This window comes from Palaemon carinicauda, chromosome 4, assembly GCF_036898095.1.
Source record: "Palaemon carinicauda isolate YSFRI2023 chromosome 4, ASM3689809v2, whole genome shotgun sequence".
NCBI classification, from domain to species: domain Eukaryota; kingdom Metazoa; phylum Arthropoda; class Malacostraca; order Decapoda; family Palaemonidae; genus Palaemon; species Palaemon carinicauda.
This window is the reverse complement of record NC_090728.1, coordinates 166,666,683-166,690,699: the sequence shown is the minus strand read 5'-3', so window position 1 is coordinate 166,690,699 and position 24,017 is coordinate 166,666,683. Positions and strand designations below refer to the sequence as shown.

At 35.9% G+C, this 24,017-nt stretch overlaps 1 protein-coding gene and 1 long non-coding RNA gene across 5 annotated transcripts in view; one reads left to right on the top strand and one right to left on the bottom strand.

Moving 5' to 3' along the window:
* Lnk (SH2B adapter-like protein Lnk) overlaps positions 1 to 23,926 on the top strand; it is a 155,058-nt gene extending 131,132 nt beyond the window's left edge. For 3 of the 4 annotated variants that reach the window (XR_011044310.1, XM_068372692.1, XM_068372691.1), the window contains one exon: positions 793 to 23,926. Coding sequence is in view for 2 of the 4 variants with exons in the window: in XM_068372692.1 (XP_068228793.1) it covers positions 793 to 915 (123 nt within the window). In the remaining 2 variants the exon portion in view is untranslated. The remainder of the gene's footprint in view (positions 1 to 792) is intronic. The other variant, XR_011044311.1, reaches the window with a different exon arrangement.
* The window catches only part of LOC137640169 (uncharacterized), a 241,973-nt gene that overhangs the window by 20,846 nt on the left and 197,110 nt on the right, over positions 1 to 24,017 (bottom strand). The window lies entirely within an intron of this gene.

The window sequence follows — 24,017 nt, the reverse complement described above, 5'->3', positions numbered from 1 at the left end:
TGCAGAAGCTGGTAAAATTTTGAAAATACAGTTCTGTTGGTGAGAGTGAATGCAAACAAAAGTAAGGGATGGATGGCAACTTGAAATTAAAAGGACAGATTGATAAAGTTCAATATGGATGGTGAAAGAAGGGAAGTTATTGATTTATATAAGTAACTTAGTAAATATGGCACATGAGGGTAAAATTATAGGAGAGGGGAATCACAGGAAAGGTAGCTGGATGTGTGTAAAAAAAATGAGTAAACATCAAAGTGGGAATTTATGAAGATATTTTCAACTCTACTCCTTTTTGGAAAGGAAATGTGGTTGACGAATGTAAATGAAAGCATAAAAGTTTAGGCTATTTACATGAATTGTGCATTTACTATAAGAAAACTGTGTGAGAGGAATTGATAAGGGTTAAAAATTTGTACATACAGAGGAGTAGGAAATGTTTTTAGAGGGTTTGGTCATATGGATAACGAGAGCCTTGGTATCCAGAGAGTGCAAAATGTAGATGACTCTGTGTATGTAGAATGTTTTGGTGCACAGCTTAAAAATCTTCTTTGTGACTCTATGAAATGGTTAATTGCTTTTATCCCTGGAAATCAATCATGCAAGGTATCATCCTAATTACCCTCCAAGTTGCATGTAAATAAGAGGAAAAAGAAAGGAGACTAAGAACACTGAAAACATGAGTTATCTTATGGCATAGTCAAATGATATAAATACAAGGAAAAGAATTTTGTATTTTTGAATTAAAATACCTAACATTTCAACTAACTGGGAACTATTTTTCTTGACAATTCAAAGGTTGCAACGCATGGAGGATCAGTACGCATGACAACCTCAGTTCTTGAACGACTGCAGTACGAGCAAAATAATTCTGGAGGTTCAACAGGTAGAGCTGTGGAAAACACCTATACCTACACATGAAATGCAGTTACTAATGGATGCAGTATAGCAGGCACTCTTTGATGTTCTCTTTATGAAGCTTATGGATCTGTAAGAGCTTTAGTATTTTGTGTAAATAGTTAATTTTTAACTTGACAAGTTTAAATATTAAGTCCTTTGAAATTGTCATAACTTTTTTTATTTTTGATATGCATATATTGCATGATGAAGAAATTCAGTATTTATTTTATGATTTTTGTGTATGTTCAAAGTACTCTTTAAGTCAACCTTATTTTATGGTTTAGTAAGACATTTGAATTATTTTTTATAAGGGTTCCTAGAAAAAATGGCAGTTATACTGCAGCCATTGGTAATAAGAATTGCGACAATATACTGTATATGTAAAGGCAACAGACATGATGAATATGATATTCTAACTTTTGATAGCCTTTAAAATCAGTACAGTTGTTCTCTCTAGGGGGGCCATTCTAAGAAAACTCTATAGAATTATAGATAAAAGAATAAATCAGAATTGGCTATACTCATTTTTGGGGAGGAGAATGTTTGAATTTTATACTGTATGAGGTGAATCAATAAGTTGAGCAATACTCCAATGCTCGTCCTTTGATACGTCTGGCTGTTTTGAGGGATGTTAGTGAAGCTAATAATGGTCTCGTGCAGCTAATATGCAAAGTGTTTGGTGCTTCCCCAAGTATCTTTCCTATCCTGCAATGCTCATCTTTGGAGTATGATCTGCTGAAGTATGTGTAGGCATTTTTCACCATGTTATATTTCAATCTTGATAAATTAATATGCTCTAATTTTATCATATTTTATAACTCAAGATTTTGAGGGCATTACATCTCTGGTAGAGCTGCTCCTCAAACAAGTGGTTTTTAGAAATCATTATGTACTGAAAGTCAGTCTAGTAGCCACATTAGTGTTTGCGACACTTATTCTAAATACAGCTTTATTATTTGAAGTCTAGCTGGGTATTTTTAAGAAATGCATTTGGATGGTTTAACCATGTAATATTCCCCAATTTTACTCACTTCTGAATATTTTGAGTTGTGAATCTCAGTCAGTTATTCATATGGTTTTTGTAGGAGATTTTTTTTTGTTTTCTTTTATTGTGTATGCAGTAGAGAATGCCATCCTTAGATTTTATATTGTTTTCATTGCTTTTTATGCAAGGGTATCACAGGATTAATTTTGTTTGATGTGTGCTGTTTTTATTTCTATTTCTCTGAACCTTTTATCGTTTTATGTTGAAAGAAAATTGAATGTCCAGTTTTACAAGTAAGTTGGTAATCAAGCATTGTATTCACATATTAGGATTACATTCACTGAATAGATCTGAGTTTATGAGATTTTTTAGTTTATCTGCTAAGTGATAATGGGCATTTGTTAGCTATAATAGTATTATCCTCTACAAGCCAAGAAAAAAAAATGCATGGCTTAAAAATTCTGGTCACTCCCTAAAAAAATAAGTCAATTCAAGTACGCCCTGTACTTAAGAAATCTCCTCTCTAGTAATTTTTTTCTCAACCTTATATTTTTCTATTCTATAGTAGTCATAGGCAAGAGTGCCAGTCATCTGATGATCAGTAGTCATTTAGCCAATTGAAAGTATGAATTTTGTTTTTATAAAACTATTATATTGTTGTTTTTTATAAATACAGGTAGCTTTATAGGGGAATCAAACTTTTTTATTTGAATGTTCTTATTTACTTTACATTGCCTATTTTACATGAAATAACTTTTCACGTATACAATAGAAGCCTAAATTAAGTGTTTTCAATGTAGAAAATTATCACCCACAAATTGTAATGTTACAACAAAGTTTCTCTGTAAAAGCTGCCAAGCCTGCTGCCTAAGTATATCCTTTAGTATAAAACACTTTTACCTGACCACTGATTTAGGTCCTAATGATCTCATGAATGACTTAAGTTTTAAGTTAGCATAGGCTAATTTACTTTATGCTCTGTATCTTGTAATGGTGCATTGTTGTGAATGCAGGATAGTTTTCCCCCTCAAAAACATTTTAATACAGTATATAGAAAAGTATCTCTTAGCCTCTCATACCTTACTGTTTGTATTTCTTGATTGACTAATTTGGAATCTTGAAGGATTAGCAGTAATAAGTAATATTTTTATACTATTGAATAGTGATTATTGGGAAAGTAATTTAACTTACACCAAAGCACATAAGCAGACTCATTATACAGCATATTAAAATTGTAGCTCTAAATCTGCCTCAGCTTAAATCTGTTTGTATATTTCATTTTACATTTGTATTACCAAGATCAGTCTTTAAAGGAGTATGACATCTGTCCTGTGCTGTACTCCTTGCTTTATCAGCTCTCAACAATTGTTTTCTATCTTTTATTTTACATTAGACTCCTTTTGTCTCTTTCCTCCTTGCAAGTCAACTTTTTCATAGATTTCTTTCTCAAATTTACACCCCACATTTAAAAATTAATACTTTGTGTCAGATGTATGGATTTGTAGAAGTAGCTTGGTAGTATGTTAAACTGTTTTGTGTCGGTTACTAGGTACTGCACCACAATACCATAAGAATTTACTGCTACATTTAAAGCAATCTTAGGTACAGTAAATAGTCTAAAATTCATCCTCAGAAGTTTACTTACTTAATATTTCTGGGAGCTCCATGTTCTATAGTCTCTTCCTAATACACCTCAAGAGTTTGTCAATTGCAGATAAGGCAATGCAATCACAATATAGGTAATGTTGTTATCATCTTCAGTGTGTTCCTGTTTAGATAACAAGAAGTTTGTTTTCGTTCCTTCTGATTTCCCTATTTTTTCAGACTTTGGTAAGGACAGTAGGTTTCTCATCCTGTCAGATGAAGTATGAAAAGCGAAAAATTAAAGCAGTGAAGAATAGAAGGATTACATTGTTTTATGTTGGTTGGTTATACTCTCACATTTTGTAATAGATAATTTTATATACAGTAGTTAGGTGATGTATGGATCATCAAACCCTGTGGTGACATATTTAACAAAATTTGGGTAGTATTAAAATTGTAAGTTCACTGATTACTTTAAAAAGCAGTAAGATTTAGCAGTCTCTTCCAATTTGAGGGCATTCAGTATCTGTATCCCCCCCCCAGTACTACTAGGTATTGAAGGGCCTCCTAAGCTCCACTTACAATGCTGTATGATCCAAATTCCATACATCCATAAATGGTTTGCTTCTATACCTAAACTACATTAGATACGTCTGGTTACGGCTCATTTTTCCTTAGCCTACACATACACACCGAATAGTGTGGTTTATTCTTTACATTTTTACATTGTTCTCTAGTCTTGGGTTGTGCCATAGCCTCTGTACCATGGTCTTCCGCTGTCTTGGATTAGAGTTATCTTGCTTGAGGGTACACTCAGACACTATTCTATCTGTATCTATCTTGTACCTTAGCTAATGATAATTTGAGACTACATTGAAGTGCTTTCATATCAACTATTTAAAATTCAATATTTTTTAAAATTAAAGTTTAGTAGTTACAGTATACATTATTTGAAAAATATCAAGTATTGTTAGCAAAGTGTTAAAGTTAAATACTTGATAACTTTAATAATGTATCCTTAAATCTAATTATGACACTCCCTCTAGTATTAGAGCTACTTATTAGAGTTACTTCTACACCTTCAGGCAAAATAAAGTGTATGAGTACGCATCCATCCTTTTTGTTGATTCAAAACTTCTGTGTACACCTTTCAAAATAAACAGCATGCAATGGAACATTCCTTTTTTAAGATGAGCTTATTTAGGTAAGAAGTAAGTTTTATTTTTAATAAAAATCCAGTTTGGGCCAGCTCAAAAGATTAATATTTATAACTAGGTGGTCTAGGTAAACTTTTATAATAGGCTTTAAAAATAATCATAAGATAGTACTTTAAAGTCTTCTATTTTAGTGTTTGGCTATGCTATTTAATAATTTATGAAATTGTTGGGATCATCAAGATGTTTAGCACATTTTTGCCAATTATGAGTAGTGATGTTTATTAAAATCCTGAGAATTTTCTCAAGGTAAATTTTCCTGAGGTGAAACATTACTGTTGTAGATAATCAACTTCTCACACTAAATCGTTAGGGGAGAGATTTTAGATCTGTTTAATTTTTCCATATCTTTCACTTTCAATGTTTAATTTTTCCTATATTTTTAATGACATTATTGTTATTACACCCAGCAGCTAAGTCCAACACTTTTTGTTAAATATTTACTGCCAGACATTATTGACTTAAAATTAATATCAGGGCCAAATAGTGATGTTAATGTCTTTCCATTAAGGTATATATATATATACATACATAAAAATGTACATCAAAATCTCTTATCACAGTAAATACCAGTTTATCAGCACTTACTAGTTAAACAGACATATTTTCTTATGATAGGGTTTAAATTTCATATGGTGAATTACAGTAGTACAGTATTTCACTAATATTTTTTATTATTGTCTTGAAATGAGCATGGGTTTTATGTTGAGTGTTAGTATGTTTTTTTTTCTTTTTATACATCTTTGGCTTAGGGATTGTTGAAAAACTAATTACAAGAATATAGAAATGTTGCTTAATGTTCTTGTTAAAAGTTATTTATAAATAATATTAATCAAAGCATCAAAATTTCAAAGTAATTAAATTAAGATTACAGGTACTCTTCTATTTTCATCTCTTAATTGTTTTCCATTCCATTTACATTCATTTGGTGCTGGAAAGTTTTATGCTACTTTCTTTGTAAACATGAAAGATTAGTTTTGTGTTTTAAGGCTTTGCTTTCTGGGGTTTTAGAGTTTCTGGTAGGCTACTGCAGTTTTTACATTTGTCATGGGATTAAAGTCAATTGTACTGTTATTTGTTGTGGAAGAAGTTTATTGTAATCATGATAACATTACTGGTGGTGTGTTCATATATTTTACAAATCTTTCATTTAAGCTGTAGTACTCAGTACAGTTGAAAGTAATGTAAGCTAAGAGTAGTTATTAGTGGATAAAAGAAGGTTTAGTTTTTTTAAATAGGGAGATTTTTTCTGCACAAGCTGGAATGGAGGAAGTGGGCCATCTTCTTCAATTGGCGTCGTAGAAGGGATACTTGTCTGGTTGGAGCAACTCTAGCATAAATCGTAGATTTCCTTGTCTCCTTTCACTAAGAGAAGCGCCTCTCAATAGTGGCTGTCAAAGGCCTTAGGAATGGACTTTTGATTGAAGGGTAAAGACCTCTTCTCATACAAGTTGTCCATGCTCATGAAGAGCTTCGAGCAGCCTTGCCCAAACTAGCATCTCCGGATGTGATCCTCATTCAAGCCTTCGAGAAGGTTATCAGACCGAGATCTGACTCTCAAGGCAGCCTCATTATTGGCAAAGAGAGTTCAGTGGTCGAGTTGCGCGGTTTCTTTTGCTTAGTCATCCATGCTGAAGGGTGGAAGGAAGTTTCTTTCAATTCTGTGCCTGGTTTTGTGGCTAAAACTCTGAACCCGTCGGTACACGACAGCCGGTTTGAGACCTTACCCATCCCCTCTACGTGAAGCATCGGTTGGTGATCAAGAGAGCCTTTTGTGTCCCGTAGGGCTCTGCATTTTTATGTGAAGGGGACCTGGCACCTCAGGCCTGAATATCAGTGACTCTTCGTTAGCTCTGGTAGGACTAAGAAAGAGGTATCAAAGAACACAATCTCCTGTTTTCATGAGATGATTCGGACAGTGTATGCCTTGACTAGAGTTGAGGAACCAGCTAGGATTAGAGCTGACAAAGTAATGGGTAGAAGCCAATACCTTAGCCTTGAAGATGAACCTTTTAGTCAACTAGGTGTTGAAGGCTGGGGTTTGGAATTGAGCCACCTTTACTCCCTTTTATCTTTGGGAGTATATCCACTAGTCCCTTGACACCTTTGTGCTTGGTCCTGTGGTGGCTGCTGAAGTAGTTTACAGTAAATCCAACCCCGCTTCCACATGGGCTGGTAACATATAGATTTAAGTCTGAAATGAATGGTGGAATGACTGAATCTTCGCCTTAATTTTTCTGTCCTCTTGCAAAGTGGATGAAAATGTTACAGAATCTGACTTGATGCTGATAAGTTACACTTCTGAGCTCCATTCTTTGGGAAGGATGGTGGAATTTATACCTACCCATTGATCCTCATATCTTATTCTGGACCTAGATTTTCTGGTTAAGAATTTCCGCAGTTGATTGTGAACAATTCATTTTGGTCAGTCCAGGCCCTACCAGTGAACTCATCCCCATGAAAGGACAGATAGGAGGTTGCTGGAGTCTTCTCCTTTGCTCTCTTACGAGACCTGATAGATTGCCATTTTTAGGGAAGAAAAAGAACCAACCAGTTTGGTTCTAAGAGGACTTCCAACCCACAAGGCAGTGAGGCTCCATATTTAAAGAATAAAAGTTCTGTAAACCCAAGGGAAAAAATAAATTGTGAAAGTAATTTGTATTTTTCCTAATTATGCAAACCTGAGTCCTAAAAGTTAAACTTCCCTCCTCAACTACACCTCTCAGTCTTGAGCTGAAAGGACTAAATGAGGCTCTTCCAACAGGTGGAGGGGCAGGGCTTCTAACCCGCGTTCACCTCCTGTCATTCATTACCTCGTTAACGACTTTAATAACCATTCGATCTTGTGCTGAAAACATAAAATACCAATTACAGTACTTTAAATTTCATCTCAGTTGAGCATCTGTGACTAAGGGAGATGTTTACTTATTACTTTCAAAATATTGTTCTGTAAAGATGCAGAACGATATTCTGTATGTATGCATGTAAAGGCAAACTGGAAAATGTAGTATAATGAAGGCTGCAGTTGGCTTGAGAGTGACCTTGGGTGTCACACACCCAATCAGCAGCCAGATTACAAAACAACAGGATCTGTTGGATGTCTCTCCTCTATTGGCCTGTAGTGTGCTTTGTACGAAATCATCTCGGCAAACTAGGCCACTCCTCCGTGCTCCCCGATTTTTTGTTCCATACAGTGCTGCGATTTTTGCATCACCTATGGTACACTGATTTTATTTTAATATATTTTATTTAATTAGTTTTTAATACTTTAACTGACTTAATTTTATTATAATTACTGTTTAATTAGCCTGAAGTTTATAAGTAAGTATAAAAAGCTTCCATTGGAAGTTTGAAATACTGTATTGTAATGATTGAATTGGCTAATGATTTGTGAGAAAGTTTGTTCTTATAAATTAGATTTTCTTATAAATTATTCTTCACAGGTAGCATCCTACCATTTTTATTATCAGTGGGTGATGACCCCTTATTGCATTACAATATTTGTAATACGCTTCGTTTGAGCTAATTTACATGGGTATAAAGGTACATTAGTTATTTTGTACCTTTTTTATCATTGCCTCAAAAAGCAATTGAAGGATCTTTTGAATTGAAAGTTTTTTTCTTCAATTCAGTGTGTTATCATGATGACAATGCTTCTTTTTTCATTGAAACTGAGATTGTATCTTGTTCTAATCATTTAAAAAATATCTGATTAACTGCATAAAAAAATCTTCCCTGATATGGTTAATAAAATTGTTTTAATCAGTTCATATTAAGATACCAGAATATTGAACAAAAAAGCGGTAACTAAAGGGACATGTATGATTTTAGTTGAATTCTCCATATTCTAGTCATATTTTTAGCTGCCATATTAGTACTTGCCAAAAATACTTTATTCATTTGTAACATAGGTTAATATTTATGGTTACTCCTAATTGTACCTCTGTTTAGAAATTTAAGGATGCTCCACAAGCTTTGAGATCTGCCATGGAGTGGCTAGCAGTAAGTAGGATGAAGGTAATAATACCTCAATATCAGTTCTTTAGGAGTGAAAAGTTTGTGGAATAAGTCTCTTGAGTATTGATGCTCTTTTAATGAGGTGAATAAAATGACATTAGATAGTTTTGTATGTTTACTTTATGCTGTGCACTATAGTCTGTTTCATCCTAGCTAGCATCTGGAGCCGAATTACGGTTTGAAAGCTCGTCGATGTTTGGCTGTTGGTTCAGGCACCCTCCCCTCCCACTGACAGACAACAAAGCAGATGCAATGTTTTGCTTCACTGTCAGTCAGTGGGAGGGGAGGAGGCCTGAACTAACAGCCAATCAGAGACAAGCTTCAAACCGTTGTTCGGCTCAAGTTGCCAGCTAGGATGAAACAGACTTTAGCATTTGTGTCACAAGTACATGACTACTCAGCTTTATGTTTGTTATCATTTCTGGACTTTAAAAGCAAATATAAAGGAAATATGTAAATAATTTAAGTAAATCATTATTAGGAATTAATTGGAGACAATTTTGTTATTGCTTTTCATTATGCTCTGTATCTTAGTGTGTGTGTGTGGTGGATAGCATTTTTATTAGTAAAACAGAGTTCACCATCATTTCAAATTTTATTTATTATAGATTTAACGGTAAAGCTATAGGCTTCATATATATTGAAAGCTATCTCATGTAGCAATTCAGTGAATGACTGCATTAGTGGAAGAATGTTGGTAGTTCTTAGTCGTAGCCCAAACCTCTCTAGTACTGTATCTCATTCGTATACTGTGTAAGAGTTGACAAAAATTATATCTTATGGTAATTTTAGATATTAAGAAACATCAATAGTACTTTGGTTATCTGTGTGAAGTGTTATGATACTTCGTCAGGAAAGTGTCATATCTTGTCCCAATTAATTGGAATAATCTGATAATTTTCTAGTTGTGGATGATTCTTTTCCTTATGCAGTTCTGATTGCTTGTGGAAGGTGCCATATGCATATAACTATTGATGAATAAAGGTGTTGCAATAATTTTGCCAACAATTTGGAGATAACTGAATTTTCTCCTCATTAGTTCTCATGTTGTGCCATTCCTCAAATAAAGACTCATTTCTACATGGGAATGTAAGATTTTCTAATGAAATATGCAATAGAGTGCTGTATTTACAGTAGCTTATTGTATGGATTTTGGAGTTTGTAAAAAGGTCTTGTATTGTAAGTGATGTGTATTTTTTTTTTTTTTTTTTAATTTGACAGGTTATATTATATAGCTTTGCCGTTTAGAAGAAAAGATATTGTATATTGATAGCTTGTTTAGTTTGCATCAGGGTATAATGCATGTTGGTTAATTTACAGATGTGAAGTAGTTGTTGTTTGTATGGTTTTTATACAAGGGCTTATAATAAATGTTACCGACTGACAAGGGATATGACATCATTAAACAGTCATATGAAAAAATATGTTGTTATTGTTTGTAAAGTTTTGTAAGGTTTAATGATGATTATTTTATAAAAGACTCCTATACAGTTTTAAGTTCTATATATAGTTTAACATTACTGTTAAGACATACACTAGAGACATCTATAGTTACTTTTTGCTGGTAATCTTTCCTCATTAAAGCTTCAATCAGTAGTTACTCTTTCAGTAGTATCTTTAAGATTATTTCAGTACAGAAATGCCTGTAGAGTATTTATGTAGGGTAATCCTATTAAGAAAGGACATTGTCTTTCTGGTGTTATCCTGATTATCAAAGATGGATTTTTACTACAGGAAGATATTTTTTAAGAACTTTAGGAAAAATTCTTAATGCTCAATTTTGTTTTGCATGTGTTATAATTCCATTTACTCATGTAGCTTATTGACCTACACATTTTCCCACATTTGGGTATTTATTTTATTCTATCAACTAATGGTGATTTAGTTTTCCTGTTACTGTTCTATATAGGGTATCATTTTAAATTCAAGATTACCTTGGATAGGCACACTAAATAATATTGTACCGTGATGATTTTCATGTTACTTGTTGCACAGGATGATTTTTTGGCAATCATCTAATTATGTAAGTGTACTTTAGCATCTACTGTATACCTTTCTTAGCCTTTGTCAGATGTGGATGAGAAAATTTTTTAAATTATGCCTATGTTAGTATTGTCTGATGATGTAATCTCATGCCGACAAAAACTCTTACACTTATGAAGACGGGGCATTTTTATGGATTTATTTTTATTGTGTACCAAGGCAGTTGTTGCTTAAGCGTAGATGTGTTTATTCCCTTCCACTCCCAGTTTTTCACCATAATTTGTCAGCACATTGTAGTCCCATTTTTCTCTTATATAGAAATGTTGTATTCATCTGCTTTGGTAAGATTATCAGTAGATTCTGAGAGTTATGGCAAGTGTTGGCAGATTGGCAATATCAGTTACATTTTTTTTATTTAGAAATGCTTTGAAGTAATTGAGCATACAGTAAAAGTAAGGTGAAAATTAGGAATAAACATTGACTTTTTCAATATTAAAAGTAATCCAGTTTTATTTGCTATTGGATTATTTTATCCTGTGCGATTCATAAATAGTATGAAGGGGTTTTCACCTTAGGTAATTCTTATGTTTTGAGAACATTAGTACAGTATATTTGCAAAGAAGAAATGTTTAGCTGTACAGTAATTTCTAAGGGAGGAATGCTTCATCTTTAATGTGTTGCAGAGCTCAACAATCCTTCATGATTTTCCACAAAACTTTGTTCTTGAAAACCAAACACTTTAGCTCATCCCTATGACAATCAGATTTGTTGACTCGGTGGTCTAGTTAAAGTGCCTAGTAATACCGGTAATAACTTATAGACACCAGTTTATGAGTGACTGTACTAGCTTGGAGCTAAATCATTGTAATCTCTGCCTCCACTAAGCAGAAAAATATTTAACCATGTTATCAAAATATGCACAAGCTTTTACATTCTATGGTTATTTTATCTTTTCTTTTTTGCTACTAGGGTATGTTGATTAGTATATAAATTAGTATAATTGAAATTATACGGTACAGTTTCTTGCGTGATCGTATATCTTTTGGTACTTTATATAAAGTGTATTTCAAAGTTTGATTGGTTTAGATATCCAACTGCAGGTGAAGGTTTGTTAATGTTAGACGTACAAAGTATTTGTTTTCATAGGAAAATTTTAAATCCAAGAGATTACAAATGACAATTTTTCATAGTGTTAGAATCATAAAAGCTATTTGAATGATTATAAATGCACAATCCTTGTTCATAACTGGCCTTGGTAAACTTTGTTTTGAAGATTTTAGCACTCGTCTTTAATTGTTAACATGATTTATGCTTCCTATCACCAAAGTAGATGACTTCAATGCTCAGTATTTTAATTGAATGAAAATTATGCCTAATTGGGAGTGTAACGTGTTGCATGTCTTGTATGTCTGCGACTGAAATAGTTAACAAAGAAATAAAATAGGACTAATCTTCTAAGAAAGGGGAATAATTATTTTGTGTGTAATTCATGCAAAATCTATGTAGATTAACATTTATCATCCTATTCCAAAAGAGCTTAACATGACAAAGATGAAAATAATTGTGTTGGGTATCAGTTAACCTTCGTCACCTCATTTTTGCCTGGATTTAGCTATAATGATATAGGATTATCAGTAAATTGTCACTAAATGATGAAAATTACTGTAGTTTCTTGGATATTGAGCTTAGCTCTTATAATTTTCAATCAATATTTTGCATCTATTTGCAAAGTAGTTTTAAGAATTTGCTCTTCATCAGAGTACTTACCATAGTATAAGTGCTGATTTAATAGACAGCAGTACATTCTTAACTCCTGTCGATGAATGAATTTGAATCGTGTTGTACTATATATTGAAAAGTACAGCCTATCATTTAACTTTATTGTAAAAATTAAGTGCTGCGTACCCACAATACTGTACAGTTTCATGTGTTGTAGTTGCTGCTCTGTTTTCATCTTGAATCACTGAAGAGTAGGTCCATCATACCTTGCAAGATTCAAAAGCATACCTAAATACTCTTTCCTCATTAAAATTAACTGCTGGATGACAAATGAGAAGTGGGTTTAATTCTTCATGGGTATTATGAATATATACTTAAGTCAACAAGAATGCTAATTATTCAATGTCTTTTACTTGGTCATTATATATATAAAGGATTACATTTGTAAGGTTATGACCATAGATTTTCCAGCCTTTGTATTCAAAAAGAAAATTAATGTTTTACACCAAATACTGCTTTAAAAATGTTTTACCAGCATATTAGATGTTGCCCTAATTTTGTATTGAGATTGAAACTGGTTTATGCTAAATATTTCAGTCTGGTAACTTGATGGCCTAAGTTTTACTTTTTTGATAAGAAATCTGACCACATGAACTGTGTTCATTCATTTGGCATCATGTACATGGTTTGACTACAGTATTTCGGTTTTTTAAGATTTTCTTTTAAGCTAGTGGGTTAATTTATATTTGTGCACATTAGAAATTTGCACACTACTTATTTTGAATATTGATATAGATGTCTTATTTCATTTTATTCAAGCTAATATTTCAAACTTTGTTGATTTTCACCCAGTAGATTTTTGTTGTACTCTGTACTGTATTTTTTGTATTCAAAATGCCAAAATATTTATTAAGTGTTCACCTAGGAGAGAAATATGCTATCAAATTCATGTTATATTGAGAGCCTCCTACTTTTATAGGTTGGCAGCTTTGTAGGAAACCACAAGATTAATTTGTTTCGACACTAATAAATCCTTTCGCTCTTTATTAGGGAATATACTTTTGATGAAGCTGGAAGACTAGCCATAAGACTTAGTGAGGTATAAATGCCTCACCGCTAATTAGCGAAGAGTAGCCGTAATACTTTTAGTGAGATATAAATACCTCACTGCTAGTTAGCAGGGGGGTGTCACTTTTGCTTTTGGCTCGGTAGAAGGGACGTTAATCTCTCTCTACCGCATCACCTATTTGACTGGCCTTTAATTTGTTCCTTCAAGTTTTATTTTTGCAGGTGTGATTGTTACTGTTTAGGAGTTGGCGTGCGGAAGTTGAAGAGGTTTTTTGCCTCCTTCGAGGTTTTCCTCGAGGACAGAGCAACCTCTTCTTACTTTCCCGTCCGGGGGTTGGGTCCTTCTTTGAGTGGTCTCTTCAGCGCCCACAATGGTATATTCCCTTGTTCTGAGATGGCTCAGCCGGCGGAGGGAGTGCAAAGTCAGAAGCATATTCCTGGTCCTCTCAAGGACACCTTTCCCATTCGCGGGTTAGGTCTTCCTTTGAGTGGTCTTTGTTGCGGCCGACCCTGAGCTCAACCTTGGTCTTGCTTCTCAGTGAGCTGACAACGGTGCTCTACCTCATTCTGAGCTTGATCAGCAGGTGGAGGGAGGGTAAAGTCCAAGGTTTGTTCCTGCTACTCCTGGAGGACACCTTTCCCTTTCGCAGGCTTAGCCCTCCCCGGGGTGGTCAACGCCACGCGAGGAGGTTATTGGACTTATCCATGCCTTTTTCTAGCCCCTCGGAGCATGCTTTGTCAGAGCGTGAGGATGAGGTGGCTCGTAGGGTGGGTGCAGCCGCGATACCGCGCTCATGAGTTCAACACTTCCAGTGATCGTCTTTCTTCACTGATCCTTCCAGTTTGTCTCGCCCAGCAGACTCATCTCGTCCTGTCTCCTTGACCTCCCTAGTTCCTGCTTCCGATCTTCACAAGAGCTCTCATCACACTCCCGAGGGAGTCCTGACGATCAGCGCAGCATTGCCGACTTCGCGTAAGCGATCTTCTCATGACTGGAAAGTTCTCGCCATCAACGACCAACGTTCGCCATCACCAGCTGGCGACTCCGGCAGCAGAGGCGATTGCACAAACATTGATTGGCAGATTCATCGACGATGAGTCAACAGTTTTCTAGCTCGCGACCACACTTCAGCTCTCTTCCATCAACAAGTCTCGAAGGCTTTAACTCTTAAGGGTTATTGTCAACATTGATGAGGCGGGATCGGTACCTCAAGAGTAGTAACCTTTTACAAGGGAAAATTCTTTCATAGGCTATATTCCTTCGGGGTTATTTCCTTCATCGCTTTTCTTCGAAGATACGGCGGAGAAACTACAGAGAACGACGAACCCTATGCACTAGCTCTCTTAACTTCTACTCCAGTGAGGTTAGGAGGCGAGGAGTGCTTCCATCTATGAGGTTTCCTTCTTGCCGATGACGATCCTCGCACCCTCGTAGTTCCATTTCTCATCGCAACGTACAGTTGAGGGAGTCAATTGCCAAACAATAGCTATGTGCCAAAGCCCCTTTCACCACAACAGACAGTTGAGGGAGTTCAACACTCGCTTATATCTTCTTACCTAATTTAACACTTGCCAGCCTTAGCGCTTAATACCTCAATCACCCACTCAGTACATGAAAGAACAGTGCAAATTGCTCTATGCGATATATCTTATTATGACTTCGTCTTTTCTATCGGAGTAAGCTGTAATTATGCAAGCTTCAGTTCGCTTTACAGTAGAGAGTTATCATGCAGACAGTTGCCTGCAGAGGCACAGGCTTTCACATTGACATAACGGTTCTCGTCAGCTTTCCTGAACATTCGACACGCTCTAACGTTCCCTTCACTACTATTACTACTATCATTACTTATGTAATACCGTGTTTGGGACATTGGCGATGGGTTGCCTCCTTTTCTCCCGGTCTCTAACCATTTAGGTCACTTGGTTTTGGTATTTAGTCACCGTACAAGTTGACATCTTCATATAAATGATAATGGATGACAGGAACTTCGTTAGTTGGGCATGACCGCTATCCCATACACCGCTGGACCTCACCAGAAAGATAGAGAAACACTTCTACCCAGTGATTGCCGCAGATATGAATGCGTGCGTCTGCCGCTTTCCTCTGTGGTTCGGAACGAGACTTGGGGAAACATAATCCTTCCCTTCGGAATTATTTTATCAAATTTCTCCTCTTTACCAGTTAGAGAACTCATCGGATCTCTCGCATGGATTCGGTCTACAATCCCATGTGATCTCACTCCGTCATGCCCTCATAGAACAACGGTGTAACTCTTTGGGGTTACTATACTGTATTCTTTCAATTCCCCAATTACTAGGGGATGAAATTGTCTCATGTTTATGAATGATAGCAAACTTAGATTCAAGAGATCTCGTCTCTTTGTTAGCTATATACTCATGAACATTTTTAATGTTCACAATTTTATAGTTACTCAGTGGAGTTGATCCAGTCAGGGGTACAGAGGAAGCACTCTAGGTTCCTCAGAGATTGATCTTGGTCTTCCTCTTTGAGACTGAAGGTAATGGGCACAGTCTCCAGCATCCCTACCAGGTTCTGTCCCCTTGTCATCCAGTTACTGCTTGCTCAGGCTCCCTTAGAGACTTGTGCAAGAACAACTTTGATCCATCTCTCCTCAGAGTACTCAATCTGGAAGGCTTAATAAGGCCAAGCCAGAGCTTGACCTTGGTCTTGCTTGTCAGCGTACTGACGATGACGCTCTCCCTCAATTTAAAGTAGTTCAGTCCCCGGAGGGAGTGCGAAGTTTGAAGCATCATCCGGTGCTTCTTAAAGGGGGGGCACCTTTCTCGCCCTTGAGTTAGGTTTTCTCCACACAGGCGTTGAAAAGGGTCTTGGTTTCGTTCATACCTTTCTCTAGCCCCTCGGAGTGCAGTTTGTCAGAATGGAAAGATGAGGTAGCTTGTAGACTGAAAGCAGCTGCGATACCTGTCCGGCAAGTTCAAAGTACTCATTTATTTTTTAACCATGACTCGTCCAACCAGTATGATTCGTCCAGTCCCTGTAGTAAATCCTAATGCTGGATCGCACAGGACCTGTCGCCAAACTCCTGCGATAGTACTGACGAGTGACGTTCGCATAGCTCTAGCTCGTGAACAGGTAATCCAAGTTGAAAGAAGAGCTCTCGCCCACAAGGACATGTGAATAAGAGTTGTTTGTGAATCCCATCGTATGACCATGTTGACTCGAGGGGCAAAATAATCCATAGTTCGACGAGAAAAGCATACACATCATCACATACCCATCCACCTAATGAGGTGTAAGGGCGAGTTTCTCGACAATCTACGCGAACCTGAGCGTTCGCACGGACATCCAGACTCAGGATTTACAGTCGACTTTCATGTAGAAAAGGTGCCTGAATGCTGGGTACCAGTAATCAACCTCTCCTCCCTTAACAAGTTTGTTCAACAAACGTCATTCAGGATGGAGACAGCAGACACATTCAGCCAAGCAGTCACACCCGAGGACTTCTAACAACACTGTAATTTGGGTGCTTACCATGAGATTCCAGTTTATCCGTCTTCAAGGAGCTGTTTAAGAATCCTACTAGACAATTGGCAATACCAGTTCAAAGTGCTGTATTTTGACATGGTTGCACCTACTCCAGTTTTTCATACTCCCTTGTGTCAACCGGGACTTACAGGAATGGATAATTCTAGCAGACTTGGGGACATCCATTCTCCAACACCGAGCAAAAGAGAGACCAGAGATGGTGGACATGAGATACCAACCTCCTCAGGAGGGTAGACCTTCTCTAACCCCTGAGAATTGATGCTCTTCACATATGCATCAAAAGCGAGGGTGGAGGATCTTGCGGCATCACATGGTCTCTGGGCTCTGGTCCGAGTCTGAAAGATCCCAGCACTTAACCCTCCCGGAAATGAGGGCAGCCTTTCTGGCCCTGTTTCATCAGCTCTTGGCAGATCACTCCATGGTGTTGATAAGCGACAACATCACGGTGGTGGCTTACGTAATCAAGCAAGGAAGTACAGTACCTTTTCTCAGCCCCTTTGCCATTTAGCAGTGGAAATGGGCAGAAAACAATTCGGTGTCCCTATCAGTTCACTTCATTCCGGGCAAAAGGAATGTGCTCACAGACAACCTGAGCAGAGCGACACGGATAGTGGGCTTTGAGTGGTCTTAGTCGAGTCATCTAGTAGCCAACTAAGTCCTGACTTTGTGGGGGTTCCCCTACGATGGATCTATTTGTAACTCCTCTAAACAGCAAGCTCCCGCTGTACTCTCCCCGGTACTGGATCCCCAGGTGCTCTGGCAAGATGAATTTCAATAACGGTGGGACAAAATCATTGTCTACGTGTTTCCTCATGGTTTTGCCTGATGAGAAGAGTACTCAACAAGGCAAATTCGTCTAACAACTTTGCAATGATCCTCATAGCCCTGCTATGGCATCATGCAGAATGGTTCCCGAACCTTCTTCAGGTGCTAACAGAAGTCCTTTGAGAAGTACCTTCACGTCACAATCTACTCGGACAATCGCACGTAAGATCTACAACAAAGCCGTAAAGTCGCTATGTCTTTACGTCTGGAGGTTATCTAGCGTCTCCTTGTGAAGAGAGGATTTTTGCAACAAGCTGCAAAAAAGATGTCTGAATACCTTCAGGATTCTTCAGCTGCAGTGTACCAGACTAAGTGGGCAGTTTTCTGTGGTTGGTGTCGTGGAAGCGGTATCTCTGCTCACACTATTCCAGTAATAGCTGATTTTCTCATGTACCTTCATGGGGAAGAACTCCTCTGTCTTGGCGGTGAAAGGCTATCGCTCAGACTTGAGCTTCGTCTTTACATTGAACGAAGTTAATTTTTCCTCATCGTTGGAGTTCTCTCTCTCCTCATTTGGAGTTCCAAACTTACCTGCCCTCAGTCAGAAGTTAGACCACCTCCATGGAATGTTATTTGTGTTCTACGGTCTCTAAAAGGAGTTCCTTATGAATCATTACGCCAGGCATCAGATCTTCGCCTAACCCTAAAACAGTCCTTTCTACTCGCTTTGGTCTTCCCTGTGATGTCTTTCGTTCAAAGGGATTGAGACGAGTAATCTTCGGCTTCCTCCCTGAGTTTATCGCCAAGACTCAAAATCCGGCAGTAATGGATCATAGACTCGGACCCTTCCGGATTGAAAGTCAATGTAACACGACCAATAACCTAGATCAACGGCTAATATGTCCTGGTAGGGGTTCGAGGTGTTATCACAAGAGAACTAAAGGAGCTCGACCCCGAGTGAGTGGATTGTTTGTCAGCATGGGGGAGATAGAAAGGAAAATGGCACAGAATATGATCTCAGCATGGATTTGCAAGGTTGTAGACCTAGTCTTGAGTCCTGATTCTCCTCGGTAGATGCAGAAACTTAGAGCTCAAGATGCTAGGGGCATTAATATATCCCTAGTAGTCAAGAAAACTACTCTGTGGTGCAGGATCTTCTAGTTGGCGTGTGAAAGCATCGGATGACCTTCACTGCTCATTACCTGCAAAACTTGACCCACAGGAACATGGAGACATTCTCCATCAGACCTGTGGTGGCTGCACAATAAATGGTTTATACACTTCAAGCCCCTTGATGGACAAGTAGCAGATGGTGTTGGGCAGAGATTATTCTGGATTAAGTCTGGGATGAATGATAAGAATGAATGGCTCCATCTTTCTTTCATCTTCCCCTCTCTTGGGGAACAGCACCTACGGTACTCTGTAAGCTAGCCTCTTCTGTCTACAGGATATAACTATTTCCCTTGAGTAACCTGGTATAGAAATATATACTTGTTACGTCCCCATATCCCCTTTGTGAGGTGGGAATTGGGTGACATCTATGGTTGGTTCAAAGAATCCTACTATTTCTGAGAATTATTGCCTAGAGATGTCACATTGCTGGTATCACACAACCACACGGATTGCTCAGGCGGCTAAAACATTATATTGCACAAGGTTTTAGCGAAGTGCCAGGGTTCTTATTTATGCGTGCGTAGCACTGAGGAAAACCCTGGGGCAAAAACCAGCCAGTTGGTTAGGACTTCCACCCACCATAAGTCGAGTGCTCCCTAATATAAAGTGAAAGGGTTTGTATTAGTGTCGGAACAAATGAACACATTAAAGTAATTTGTATTTTTCGTAACAATACAAACCTTGAGCTCTGTATACAAATTTGTTCCGCCTTGCACGTCCTGCCTGCAATCAAAAGTGTCAAGACAACACAGGTGTGTCTGTGTGAGCATGGTAGATTATACTACCCCCTACCCTTCTAACTAGCAGTGGGGTAGTTATACCTCGCTAAAAGTCTTATGGCTAGTCTTCCAGCTTTGCAATAAGTATATTCCCTAATAAAGAGCTCAAGGTTTGTACCGATAGGAAAAATACAAATTACTTTAAATATGTCATTTTTGCATATGATAGAGCAAAGTAATTCCCTTTACGAGTGGCACACAATGAATATAGAGGTTGCATTGAAAAATTTAACTTTCAAACATAATGTATAATGATGTACAGTACTGTAGCTCTATAGTAACGTTACATGAAAAAAATTCTTAAGATTTTACAAGTATAGAATAATAAAATATTAAGTTCCATATTATATAAAAAATTATAATATTCTTATGAAAGCAGTGTGTGTATTTTTAGAAACCGCAATTAATAAACCCCCTTTTGCTGACTGCACTTGCTCTTGGCAATAATTCTGTGTAAAGTCAGTTTTCATGCTAGAATCTTCATTTTAAAACTGAATGGTATTAATTTATTGCAGGATTTTAAACCAGAATAAAGTAAGTCCTAAAGACTAGTTATGGTTAGCTTGAAGCATATATTTTTGTATTTTACACCAGAAAAACTTGCCTAAAGAAAAATAATTAATTTATTTTGGCATCTTCAAAATTATATATAAATCTCATTTTCTTAAAAATGTTAAAGATTATTTATGCAAGCTATTGCGCATCAAGATCTATACAGCCTTGGCATATATATTCCTCTTTCACTGATGATAATCAAGTGTGTTTAATTTAAATACAGTATAAAAGTTCCTTTAATTATTGTATATGAAAACCATTTTACAATTGTGATCAGTAGCAAAAGAAAACATTTTTAAAGAATGAATAAGAACTTGAGTTAATATAATTTTTAGGATAATTAAAATTCAAGTAAAGCCTACTACAGGTAAATGAATTTTTACAATGTTAAGATAAGGTTTTAGAGTACTAACATAAATTTTTTATGTCCTCTCCTTAAGATCATTGTGATATTAACTATAAAATTAAAGATTTTTAGATTTCAGTTTGTTGTCTGTTTACAAGTATTGCTAGTCTGGTCATAGGTATTCCGATACAATCTTAGAAATTGAGTTTTTTCAATTTGAAAAATGCCTGCCTATCAAATGTAATGGTACAGTTCTTCAAATAAAATAAGTTACATTATTTTTAAAAGTGCCTACCATTTTCTGTCTTCATAACGGCTCTAGCAACAACCATCTCATAAACATAATTTTAGCAACTTTATTACAAAGGTTGTGAGGAGTGTTGGGCATTGTTATCGTTTAGAAACTGTTTTAAGATTGATGCTAAAGATAGTGTAACAATAAGATGAAGGGGGATAATTTTCTCTTGTACTTATTGCTTTATAAGACAATAATTTTAATCCAAACAGGTAGCTGTTCATGAAACTGCAATAACACAGAACATTGTATTTAAAATTATTATCCATCCACACTTCTCTAGTTTATTAGTGCAGCAAATAGGGCTTAATTATGAAAGCAAATTGAATCCTTAGCTAACACGCTTGACAAGTTTGAAACCAGAATCTCTTCATAAATATAGAGATCGGCTTTGCTACTCATGTGCATTACAAAAAACACACATACTGTCTAAAACATACTTTTTTCTAGCTCTGGTCAGCCAGGCCTATATTTATCAAATTTTTTTTAGCACTGATCTGGTTAAACTATATTCATTAACTTTTTTGACACTGATCTAGTTTAAAACTATATTCATTAATTTTTTAGCACTGATCTGGTTAAACTATGTGCATTAACTCACATATGAAGGTCAATATTGAGCTACTCTAACAACAGAGCTGTTACTGTTTGAAATTATGAGCAGTAACAATTTACTTCAGATTACAATGAAAGCCAAGCATCCTGCTTAATTTATCCTTCTATAACTAATAAAATGCTTCAATGGCTTTTAGTATTCCAACTAATGTAATTCATTAGTTACAGGCTAGGTGATTATAGTTGTTTCATGGTCTTTTGTTAAAATTTATTGTCATAACCTGTTTAATTGAAATGTCTTTCATGTTTTCTTGTTAACCTGATTGGCCATGACTATTTTTTTAGAGATTGAAATACAAGGGGACACCTCATTGCTGAAATAAAATACAGTATACAAATGGTTTACTATTGCTTGGTACTGTAATATTTTTGTTGAATTCGCAGTACAATAAAAAATTGTTATTACCTATTAGCTCCTTTCGAGTAACTGTTATTACTAATTGCTGCATCATCTTGATTTTAACTTATTTGTATAGGTTTGCCACTTAATAAGTGAGATCAGGGAAAGTTTTGATATTTTGTCAGTCTTATATTTTATTAAAATCAAAATATTTTCTTTCAAATGTCCAAACTAGAAATTGATATTTTTTCTAAGATAAGCCCAGAATATTTTTTTAAGATCTACCAGTAGCTATTTCAAGGCAGCTTTTTAACTTGAATCTCTTAAGATTTGTGATGTTTTAATACATCATGCCAAGCCAAATTTACCAATAGTGTTATCATTAACCAAAAGAGAAGCTTTATTTTGAAATTTTCAATATTCGATTTCCAAGTGCGTAAGAGAAATATAAACCTGATACTGTATTTCTAATTTGCTCATTTATTTGTATTGTTGCATCTTTTCTTGTGCATGTTAATTCTTTGCCAATATGGAGGTTATTTTTTTTAATAAGGAAATCAAATGCAATACTAATTTGCACAAAAAGACTGTTAAAGTTTAGCTTTATAATTTTTATCACCTGTCTTCAAAAGAGGTGGGTTTTATCAGTGTACATACAAGATTTGCCTCAAGGATGTACTTTTCAAGTTGGAAAAAGAATCTCATATTACTCATTTGCTAAAATCAAATCACAGGAGGTAATGGTACAAATCTACTACTGTACTTGTATTATGCAAGGTAAATGTTACTCTGCATTTGCTAAGTTTCCTAATTGACTATTGGTAGACTATTTGTTGGTTGGTAAATAATGCCAAAAGGGTCGGAAATTTATGGAATGTTTGCTTGAAATTGGAAGCTAGAGTTTTACTAGTGAAAATATAATTTTGATTGATGAATGTAAGTTCAAGCTTTGCTAGTTGAACTAATTGTTTTATTTTTTATACTGTACCTTATGGTCTATGGATATTATACTGTACTTAAGCATGTTACATCTAGCTCTCTATAGATTTTTCCATTATTACCATGTTTGATAGGAGAGGCAAGAGTGCTGCAGCCTCTAGCAAGAAGCTTCTTGTGCAGTTTTATTCATAACTTCTACAGGCTAGTTGTAAGAATAATTCTGATAACCATTCTAATATCTGTAGTAATTTTCTGATTTTAAGTTTTGTTATGTTAGAATACCTTTTTATGGGTAATCATGAATACTTAAAGCTCTTTAGAAAATTATTAATTTCATAATTTTTGTATATACATATAAATACATACTAGTAGGTATATATTTAAGAAGGCTATGTGCCTTTGCATTTGTGCAATATTTCTTGTTCATTTCTAACATCGCACAAATACAAAATGCAAAACTATTTTAGGACCAGATTCATTCATTCATTTAATATCCTCATAAGTTTGAAAGAATTTTATAGGTAGAAAATTTTTAATTTTTTTTTTTGTGCATCACAGGACTTCCCACCCATTGAATGCAGATCTTTGGTTACTGGCAGGTCTTATTAGATATAATTAAACTCGTTTTAAAGTTGTGGTGTACAGTCTTACCAAACCTTTGTTTTAAATGTCCTTGTAAGCAACAGTATGGCTTTAAATTTGAGTAAAACATGACATCACATACATTATTCTTAATTGTAATGTAAGGGTTATTGTGTTAGTCTATGTTGTTTAATGGTAGTGGTGTAATTGTTAAATGTTTTAAAAGGACCAATTTACTGTGTTATAATCCTCAATTTAGTTACTTAAGCTCATTTTAATTTAAACTACCAAGCAATTTAGAATTGATTTTGTCTTTTTATTTTTATCGGGAGCAATATTCACTTGAGTATGTCAGTGTCATTTGATTTGTGTACTCAGGGTGATAAATTGATATGCTCCGGGTAGAGCAATGTCAGTCCTAGCAGTTTATGTACCTAAGCTGCTACTGTGCTTTAGGGTTGGTGGCTATATGTAAGTGGCTGTTAGAGCAGCGATATTTCTTTTTATGCTGCTTTTACACCAATTGCTGTTGACAGCATTTAATGCCAAATAAAGATTTTTTAGTCTGCGTTTGATTTATTCAACCTATGATCGACATTTTCAGATCTGAGTACTGTATGTTGTTGGGCTCAAGC